The 10910-nt window shown below is 40.3% G+C and overlaps 1 protein-coding gene across 1 annotated transcript; it reads right to left on the bottom strand.

Annotated features, from left to right (window-relative positions):
• Window positions 1-2404: 2404 nt before the first annotated feature.
• Window positions 2405-8786, bottom strand: LOC113010227 (uncharacterized). Its single transcript, XM_080299442.1, has 6 exons — window positions 8669-8786; window positions 4699-4740; window positions 4338-4610; window positions 4007-4249; window positions 2874-3103; window positions 2405-2767 (listed from the first exon to the last, which is right to left on the bottom strand). The coding sequence occupies exons 1-5, from the start codon at window positions 8703-8705 to the stop codon at window positions 2901-2903; spliced, it is 798 nt and encodes a 265-aa protein (XP_080155568.1). The 5' UTR covers window positions 8706-8786; the 3' UTR covers window positions 2405-2767; window positions 2874-2900.
• Window positions 8787-10910: the final 2124 nt, after the last annotated feature.

Below are 10910 nucleotides of genomic sequence, written 5' to 3'. Positions count from 1 at the left end.
GGCAGCATCTCTACTGGGGACAGGAAGAGACTGAACAGGGTGATCCGAAGGGCCAGCTCTGTTCTAGGATGCCCTCTGGACCCAGTGGAGGTGGTGAGTGACAGGAGAACGGCGGCTAAGCTGTCATCCCTGATGGACAACATCTCCCACCCCATGCAGCAGACTGTGACAGCACTGAGCAGCTCCTTCAGTGGGAGACTGCGGCACCCACGGTGTGGGACGGAGAGATTTCGCAGGTCTTTCCTCCCCACTGCTGTCAGACTCCATAATAAAGACTTTAACTGATCAAGCACACACATCCATACATATGCAATAATACTAAGTGCAATAATCCTTTCTGTCATCGTTGTATTTTTACTCAGTTGTATATAGCATTTGTATTTGTATTCTATTTTTATCTTATTGTATATTTATTTTATTGTATTCTACTGTATATAGTATTTTATTCTATTCTGTACAGTTGTGTACTGTATTTATTCTTATTTTATTATAATTTTTGCTTCATAACTTTTGCACTGTCCACTTCCTGCTGTGACAAAACTAATTTCCCACGTGTGGGACTAATAAAGGTTATCTTATCTTATCTTATCTTATCTTATTTTACAGTGTACAAAGACCATATCCTGGAGCACTAACAAGTTCAACAAAGTCATTAAAAGCTGCAATAAAAACGTATATGTTGAAAATAAATCACAATTCTCAGAATCTCATTGACTATATGAAAAGGATAAATGAAGGATATCTGCATACACAGGAAAATGCTTCCTTACTGCATGTGCAAAGGTCTCGTGACGTTCATCAGCACTGTCCTCTCTGATGTGAACCACAGAGTCTGGCTCACAGAATAATAGGTGGAACTTTCCCACTCAGAGCCACAATTATCCACGCAGGTCAGCAGTTGACCTCAGATGCATATCTGTGGACTGTGGAAGGACATGCAAGCTCCTCACAGAATGCCCAAACACGAACCTCTTTAAAAAAAAGTTCAAATCAAGCTTGATCATCTGCAGATGGAAGCATGATGCTGCAGTAGATTTCACAATATTCCAGTAGAAGAAGAAAGATGGGGCTTTAAGCTCACGTACAGTACAGGCAGACACCGCTCACACTACAGTTATGATACCAGGCCTCTAGTTTAAACTTGTGAATTTAGGGATTTTAAAATGAAAACATCATCAAAGTTAAAGGACATGATCTTAGCGGGTATCACATTTACAATGTGTTATGTTTTTTATTCGGTCCTCCTCACTGCCCATCATCAACATGACTCAGAGACACTGAAGAAAGCTAGCACCCTCCAGGAAGTAAACCAGATCGAAAGACGTCATATTTTACTTTTTTTTTAAACATTTATTTATTGGTTTTAACCGGTTTTACATGGTGCACCGTGAACATTAAAGAAATAATAAATAAATAAAAAAGTACCACAACAACAACAGAAAGAACATAGTAATAGAAACGAAAACAAAGCAAACCATAACAGAAGGGAAGGACAGATATACAAATCAAGTTAGAGTTTCTTCTTAATGTATAAGTTATTTTCTCCATAGATAGTATAGATGTCAGTCCATTAAGCCACTGAGATACTCCACATATTTTTGGATTTTTCCAGCCCATAGCAATACAGCGCTTGGCTTCCAAAAGTCCAGTCGTTAACAGAGCTCTGTTGTTTGCAGCAGGTACAAAATTATTCGGGTATATGTATTTAAAGTACATATTTTAGGATGAAGTGGAATCACATCACCAATAATTTGACTCAACAGATTTATTACCTTTTCCCAAAAGATTGGACACTCCCATATGTAGTGACCCTGTCCACTCCACCTTTAATACAGGTGTCTGGGGGTTTGAATTGAAATAATGCATTTTTGACAGTGTAAGATATTGTCTTGTTAACCATTTATATTGAAGTAGTCGTGATTGCACATTAATTGTGTGACTCTGGGCCAAGGAGCATGATTTATACCACTTGTCATAAGATATATCCATTTGCAAATCATTCCTCCATGCCTCTAACATAGACTGTGTTGATTCTTTGGAATTTTTCATAAATAATTTATACAATGCAGAAACTCGGCCTCTCCCATTTAGATGCTTTATAACTGAGGAGTAGGTGGGGATTTCTAAGCTGTCACCTTGTGTGGTTGAGATAAAAATTTCTTAATTGAAGAAATCATATTTTACCTTTAAAACATTTTACAGCAAACATGACGGTGAGCTGAGGCAGTGTGGGCGTGGCCGGCGGCTGGATTAACATCCATTTAACAGTCTTAATCACATATCATCCCACTGATGAGCAGGAACATCTTCTGTTTTTTCTACTGACTGCCACCCTGTCATGGTGCTGTGCTTGGAGACCAGCTGTTCTCCAGCAGTCTTGAACAAAGACTCAGACATTAATGTGTTTGTGGTGAGAAACTTTAATAGTTTATTATTACAGCGCAAAACCTGTGTAATACACACACAGTCACAGCTGTCATGTCTGAAAATACAAGTCATTGCAGAGCTGCAGGAAAACCTTTAAATGTCCCAAAATATTTTACTTAAAAGCATTTTTTTTAAAAACCCACGAAGTGCTGCATAATAAGACCAAACATGCAAAATCCCAGTAAAGATACACCAGCAAAGCTGACACTCTGAAGACACACCCCCTGCTTTTATACTGGTTACTGGAGCTTCAGGAGGGGCCAATGATGTCACAGAACAGCAGCCAATCAGAGACAGTAGGATGAAGGTCCTCCATAAGGCAGAGTGCGTCCTCACTTTCCTGTTCAGAGACAAACATCAGCAATTGCAGCTCAGATCTGGTGACCTTTGACCTTTCCTAACACACACATGTATGTGCTCTGTGACTCAGCTGACACACGTCTTACCTTTTAGCTTCCTCCAAAGGAGCAGAACTAATACCAGAACCAGGCACGGACAAAATCGCCATAGGTTAGGGACCAGGTGTAGTCGAACTCGACCTCTTCATCTTCCTCTATTGATTTACTGTTAGCAGGAGGGGTTTTTTTCTTGGTAGTTTGGGGGCTTGAAGTACTGGGAGCATGAGTGGTTGTTTTAGGGGTAGTAGGAGGAGGAGCTTTTACAGTAGGAGGAGGATCTGCAGGAACAATGACAAAGATGGTTCAGTTAGTTTATTGTCTGGTCAGCTCATCAGTTCCAGTAGTCTGTGGAAGCTTCCTCACTGATAGACAGAGCTGTCTGAATTCTTGAAAGACTAAAGAAAGGATCTTCAGGTTACACTGAGGATACACTGAGACTATCTGTCATGAAAGTCTTTATTTATGGACTTTATCAGGCACAGGATTGAGAGGAGTGCAGTGACGGTCTGGGCGTACCCATCTTCTTCTCTCATCCCAAGACCGCAGACAGAAATCAGCATTATAGAATAAATGAGTTAGATCAGGATCAACTGCAGACGATTGGATCGAGGGATTCTGCCTATCCTGAGTCCTCTCCTGTACTGTCCTCACACACACACGACTGCTAGCCGACCTACAATACCAATGGACAGGTGTGTCAACTGTGGTGGGCCCGATCAGCAGAGGAGATGGTCTCATTCCAAACTGACTCCCTGCATCTTTCACAGCAGCTATAAGATGTGCTTTTCTCTGCGGTTAAACCTTAGTAACTCACATTTGTGTGATTCATTCAAATATTCTCCTTTTGAAAGAGAAACATGGGCCTGAAAAGAAACTAATGTTCACATCTGTCAGTCACAACCTGACACTGAGTCTCTTTAGTAAATCCAGCAGAGTTTTAAAGTCAAATAGAGGTTTTGTGCCACCACAGTGAAGATGGACTTCTTTGTTCCTTCTTTAATATTCCAACCTTTGTAATGATGGGATAATTTTCTCTGGCTGCTCTGTTTATGTGACCTGAATACATTAAGAGAACATGTATCGATAAAGTAAGATATAACCTACCACCTTTCATTGATCTCTATGACATTTCTACTAAAGTCCAGGAAAACAGGTTGAATAAGAAAGATCATTGCACTGACCTCTGACTGTCAGCCTGCTTTCATGAGTATGTGGATGATCCTCAGTGGAGCACGAGTAGAGACCTTCATCAGACTTCTGAACATTAGTGAGAGTCAAATTTTCTTTAGGATCAGGTTCAATCATGTCCCCATCTTTATAGAAATAAGACTTCACCGGTTCACCATCTCTGCTTTCACAGAGCAGAGTCACATTACTTCCTGTCCACACAGGAGATGAAGGGATGTCCAGGATCAGGGAACCAGCTGACCAACAGAGACACAAACAGAGTGATACAGAGACAGACTTCCACCAACACACAGAGTCATACAGACACAGCTGGAACATCTGTACCTGAAACAGTGATATTGACTTCATCACTACGCTGTCCAGATGAGCTTTCACAGAAGTAAGCTCCATCAGAGGGGTTACGCAACTTGAGTTGACACAGAGAACTTTTAAGAACAAGGCCTTCAGCTGCTCCACATCTCTCAGTGATTCCTCCTCTGGTCCTCTTCACTGTCCATCCATCAACTCTTTGTTCATCATCATCATCATCACAAGACAGAATCACCAGACCACCACGACTGAAGAACTGCTTGTAATCTGGAGTTACACTCAGAGAGACTGAAGGGCAGACAGATACACAGACAGACTAAATGTATTTGTGTTCTTGTTGGAGTCTCACTGATGGTTTTCACTTCCATCTACTCACCTGCAGAAACAGTCAGTGCAGAGAGATGCAGCACACACACACCTGCAACAGGAGGACAGAGGTCACTGAAGGTCAGAGGTCACTGAGGGTCAGAGAAAGTGTGACTGTGTACTACAGGGGTGGGGAACTCCAAGCCTTGTGTTCTGCAGGTTTCACATGTGTCCTTGATCTAACACAGCTGATTTAAATAGCTAAAACATCCTCAACATGTCTTGAAGTTCTCCAGAGGCCTGGTAATAAAATAATCATTGGAGTCAGGTGTGTTGACCCAGGGTGAGATATAAAACCTGTAGGACACCGGCTCTCGAGGCCTGGAGTTTGACACTCCTGGTGTACGGGCTTCATTCTCTTAAATCCTGCATGATTCATCAACAGAGGTGGGCATTACCAAAGTAAAAATACTTTGTTACAGTGCACACTCGGGTAAAAGTGGGCGGGGCAGTAAGTCACACTACTTCAGCATCTAGCTAGCCCTGCTGAAGAGGAGCGAGCATAAAGGCAGTAACGGTTTATTATAAGTCAGGTCATTTCAAATGCAGCGTTTCTATGAGCACAACAAACATCAGCAAACACACAAACTATTTGTGTGCAGTTTGTCTCACAGTGTGTTACAGTTAACGGTCCAGCTGCTGTATTTCAAAGAGAGGAAAGAAAGAGAGCTAACTTCACTCAGAGATGGAGAAAGTTAAGAAGATAAGAAAGAAGGACAGGAGAGGACGTAGAGCTTAGATTTAAGGGAAGGACTTATGCTCCACACTCCATGGATGGAGTGTGGTGCTCTGTCTGGACAAGTAAGGCAAGCAGTGCTTTAATCTACATATGGGACGACCGTGACTCAGGGGGTTGGGAAGCGTATCTGTAACTGGAAGGTCGCCGGTTTGATCCCCCTCTCTCTGTCCTGGTCGTTGTGTCCTTGGGGAAGACACTTCACCTACTGCCTACTGGTGTTGGCCACAGGGGCCGATGGTGCGATATGGCAGCCTCGCTTCTGTCAGTCTGGACAGGACAGCTGTGGCTAAAACTGTAGCTTGCCTCCACCAGTGAATGAATAGTGGAATTGTAAAGTGCCTTGGGTGCCTAGAAAACGCCATATAAATGCAATCCATTATTATTATTAAATCTGAAAAGACATTAGACATAAAATGGACCATCATAATCTCGTCATAATCATCATCACAGACAGCGCCATCATAAAGCTGCTCATCTCTTAGTGAACAGGCATGGTGACAGATTAGATTCCTCTTGGCCAACATGATGATGATGTAGAGCAGATAGCATTTGAAAAGTTTATAATTTCAATCATTATTGGTGATAAAGCAGATATTTACCCAACTACAGAAGTGATAATATTTTAGTTCAGTTCATTTTTATTTCAAACACATACATTCACCAACATTTCATAATATCATCCCATGCAGTTGTTTGAAAGGGAGTAGGCAGAAGTATATACTTATTTAACTCTGACCCCTTAGGTTGACATCTTAATCATTTCTTCATAATTCTATCTAAACACACACACAATTTATTTTCTCATATTCAAGTAAAAATATATTTAGATTTACTGATTTGCAAAAGAAAATAAACATCACTTTGACTACTGTGTTGGGTTAATTGTGTTTTCTTCATTCTTATACTTATTTAATATTTATTTTTTGAGTTCTATTTTAAACTGGTTTATATCCCTTTATATCCTGATCTTTATTTCTTCTTTTAACTCATTCCAGAATTTAACTCCCGCTCTTGAAAATTGAATCTTTTCAATGTTGTTCTTACTCTTTGTATTTCTAAATTCCACTTCCCTCTAAAATTATACCACCCTTCTCTCTCTAAGAACCATTTACTTATTTCCATTGGGAGCATCCCTTTCCTTGCCTTATATATTATTTGCACTGTTTTAAACTTCACCAGATCCTGGAATTTTATAGCTTGCGTCTTAATAAAGAGTGTGTTTGTGTGAGCCCTTTACCCCTCCTGATTTATTAATCTAATAGCCCTTTTCTGCATTATGATTATAGTCTGGATATTACTTTTATATGTATTTCCCCAAACCTCTACACAATAACTCATATATGGTATTAGTAAAGCATAATATAGCATGTACAATGTTTTCCTATCCAGAAATTGTTTTGTTCCCCGAGACAGCAATGCCCCGAGCTAACTTTACCCTCACATAAGTGATGTGTGATTTCCAACAGGCCTTATGATCAATGATCACACCAAGAAATGTTATGGTATTAACCCTTTCTAGATATATATTATCAACACAAATTTCAATGTTAATGTTTTTTTATAATTTCCAAATAACATAAATTTTGTTTTATTTAAATTTAATGACATTTTCTTTTTATCAAACCCCTTCTTTAATGTGTTTAACTCCTTTGCGATCACGTCCAAAACCTCTTGCAATTCCACACCTCAACAAAGTATATTGGTATCATCTGCAAATATTTTTGTAACTTCGATATTTTACAAATATCATTTATATACACAATAAATATTTTTGGACCCAATACTGATCCTTGAGGTACTCCAACATTCAATATCCACCAGTTTAGATTTAAACTCATTTATTTGTACATATTGCTGTCGATCCATCACATAGCTTTTTATCCAATCCAATACTACACCCCTAAACCCACATTTTTCCAGTTTGATTATTAGAATTTCGTTACCCAGGGTAGCCATTGACCTATCTCTAATAATCGGCTAAGCACCACAGGCTTTCAAGCTGGCTGTAGTTAAACCTTTACTCTCTAGACCAGCGGTCCCCAACCTTTTTTGGGCCACGGAGCGGTTTCTGTCCGAAAATGTTTTTACGGGCCGCCCTTTATGGTGTTGCAGATAAATGCAACAAAATAAAACCAGTACCAGTACCTAAAATACAAGATTTGGTCATAACACACGGGAAAAGACCCATGGAAACCGAATTACTGATAAAAATGATAAAAATATAAAGATAAAAACCCTGAAAACCATAAATTTCACACCTGGTATCAGTCTGTGGCCCGGGGGTTGGGGACCGCTGCTCTAGAGCCTTAGCCAATTATACGCCAGTATCCAACCGTCCTTTTATATCAAAGAGTAGTTGTCAAACAGCTAACAGATCATCTGTGGAGGAATGGCTTATTTGAAGAGTTTCAGTCAGGTTTCATCACAGCACAGAAACAGTGAAGGTTACAAATGATCTTATCTGATAGTGGACTCATGTCAGTGTTTTGAACAGGTTATAAAACAACAGTGTAAGAACAGTTTCATGGTGTAAGATGCCAGTTTTGACAAGTACAGACTAGTGGAGAGTCGTCTGGATTATCAGTGTAACGGTCTCATCCTTCTCTTTCTCTTTCTGTGTCCTTTATATTAGAAACCGTCAATCCCTCCCCCACATCACCCTGACTCGTATCATGAACAGGCTTGTGTCCACATGAACGTGCAGACTTTCCATTGGAAAAACAAAAAATAAAAACAGTCTTTTTACATAAAATGCACAAAATCGATCTCCAGCACTATCACAGGAAGGTGCTGATCAATAAAGCCTGTTAAACGGTAACAAAGCACATGTAGCATGAAGCCAAATAAAGGCACACAGCTCTGATGCATAAAGACTTGTGAGCACAGAAGCAGAGTTTATGACAACCTTCTCTCTGGAAGAGGTTTTTCCAAACTCTGTGCTCACTGCTCTAAACGAGCATTTACATGTGGATGAGCTCAAAGTTTGCAGACTCTCTAACAGAGTTCAGAGTCAACTGAAGTTCATGCACACACACTCGGATCCAGGTTAGAAACCCAAAGGAACAAACCCGCTGTCCACCACACCTGTGGTATTTTAGAAACTTTCAGAAAGTCCAAGCAGACAGAGGCTGAACATAAACCCTGCAAACATCTCTGTGTGTTTGTGTAAAGGAGACACACACACTGAAAAAGCAGCTCCTTCAGAGTGTGTGCTGGATCAGAGGTTGGAAATTCTTCTTACCGTGCAGCAGGATCACAGACAGCAGCCTCATTTTCATCCTCACAGTCCCGTTACAGAGCTCCTCACTGCCTCGGACCTCACGCTCCTCTCAGGAGACTCTCAACAGGAAGCTGTAGCACTCTGACAGGAGGCACCGCCACAATAAAAGCTGTCCTAGATAAACACCTGTGCCGGTCGCTTCCTGTTCATGTGTTTCAGACACGTACAAGTTAACTTAATAAGTTAAGTTAGTATCCAGCATCAGGCTCAGACAGCACAGGCCTCCCAGCCACAGCCAACACTGGATTAGTCTTCAAGTTTTCTTTCTGTTGTTGTAATACTGTATTCACCTTACAATATGGCACAATATAAATAAAACTGGAGACAAAATTACTGACAGATTTATAGTGATGTGATCAAGATGGTCCAACATGAGCCGTTCTTAAACTTTGCTGGAAGAAAGTGAGGAGAGAAACAAAGAGCTTTGATTGGACAGTGAGTCAGAACTCAAACCGGGAGAGGTCAGCATCAGCAGTGTTGGCCAAGTTACTTTCAAAAAGTAATTAGTTATACTTAGTAGTTACTTCTTTAACAAAGTAGCTGAGTTTGTAACTGAGTTACAATATTTTAAAAGTAACTAATTACTAGGAAAAGTAACTATTGCGTTTCTTAAAAAATAACTTTAACCCTCTGAGGTCCACGACATAATCAGCCGTTTTTGATATTTCCTCTACATTTCACCTTTAAAAACTATTTACTTTGCCTTGTTTGGTATCATTCTTTTCAGCACAACCTCACATGTCTGAATTTACTGTTATTACTTCATTGGCATAATGTGTTTTGTTTTTTTTTGCCTGTCCCGTTTGGCTCTTTTGCCATCAGAATTGTTGTCTAAAGGCAAAGAAACTGGAGCGTCCTTTATGAAAGGACACGTTCAGCAGAGAAAAAACACAAACAGATATTTGAACCTGCTGGGGGAGCTAATCATTATTTGTTGTTATCTTCCGTCCATGCCAAATCTACGCCCATGGAGCTTCTGTATGTTAGCATTTAGCAGCTGGCTACTGACAAAAAGGCAGCTCTGCCCAACTGAAGAGCAAACTTACTTCCTGCAGCACCCAGGAAAGTCAGCATTCATTCACCTGGACTTGGACTCAGTCTGGTCCCTGTGGGAGCTGGAATCACTCAGTGAATGAATGAGTGTAGGATCTGTGTGTGACTCGCTGAACATCAGTCCAAGCAGCAGAGACGCATTCATCACCTCCTGTTTCACCTCTGTGAATCTACGTAGATTTAAAAAAAACACTGCTGCATGATCATCATTGTTTCAGATAATATAAGCTGGTAAAAAGCTGTTGATTTGCTGTTCTGTGAGGTTAAAGATGTCCTTATGTTGGCCTATGAACCAAAAAGTGTAGATTAGCAACAAGTGTAGTGACACGAGCTGTGTCTCCACAGATGAAACACAACCTGACCCTGACCAGATGGTGGAATCAGATGTAATAGCAATAGAATTGCTGTCCCAGCCTGAAAAAAATATTTGTTTTCAATAAAGTTGAATCATCATCAACAACAAATTTCAATGCATCTGGATTGACAAAATGTATGAGTAGACCCAAAATACAAAAAAGACAGCTGTTCTGTGACAAACATTATATATACCAATGTCAGCATTTACTTCAGTGGCATCCTCAGGAGAGTCAGCTGCCAGCAAGAGTTCTTTCAGGTCAGTGGTAGAAGGAAGCTTCCTGCCTTGTTGGATAATCTTTCTTTTGAATGTTGTTGGCCACCTCTCCAGCAACCTGCCTGATACATCCTCACCAAACATCAGTACAAAATCCTGTTCGATCTGTAACAGGGATAGAGAATTATATCTGCTTTCTACAAAATATTAAAGTGTGTTTACATTGTCAAAATAATGAAAAATATTCACCAAGCCTTTGATATCTTTGAAACGTGGAAACACAGACAGTATGTTGCTTGACAGCAGGGGGTCAAGGACCATGTTGTGCCGATAAACAAATGTCATTTTCATCTTCTTCTTGAGTGTGTCTTCATCAGCTGAATGTTTCATCAGAGAGATTGTATCCTTGCACTCATCCTCACTCAGTAACCTCTCTGTAACAAACTGCAACTCTCATCTGACAGTTGGTCCACCACACTGGTCTTCACCCGATGATCCATCTCCTGGCGCTAGACAACATGAAATACAACTTTATCAAAACTAATAACAACATTTGATAACCATTATTAATACAGAACC

The sequence above is a fragment of the Astatotilapia calliptera genome, chromosome 3 (genome assembly GCF_964374335.1).
Source record: "Astatotilapia calliptera chromosome 3, fAstCal68.1, whole genome shotgun sequence".
In the NCBI taxonomy this organism is placed as follows: Eukaryota; Metazoa; Chordata; class Actinopteri; order Cichliformes; family Cichlidae; genus Astatotilapia; species Astatotilapia calliptera.
This window is presented reverse-complemented; position numbering and strand designations above follow the sequence as displayed.

What these genes read in the sequence shown, in the direction of transcription:
- LOC113010227 (XM_080299442.1), bottom strand. Translation starts at nt 8,705, where the DNA reads ATGAAAATGAGGCTGCTGTCTGTGATCCTGCTGCACG. An exon ending in GTCTGTGATCCTGCTGCACG is followed by an intron (nt 4,741 to 8,668) that starts GTAAGAAGAATT and finishes CTCCTGTTGCAG; the next exon opens with GTGTGTGTGTGCTGCATCTC. An exon ending in TGCACTGACTGTTTCTGCAG is followed by an intron (nt 4,611 to 4,698) that starts GTGAGTAGATGG and finishes TCTGCCCTTCAG; the next exon opens with TCTCTCTGAGTGTAACTCCA.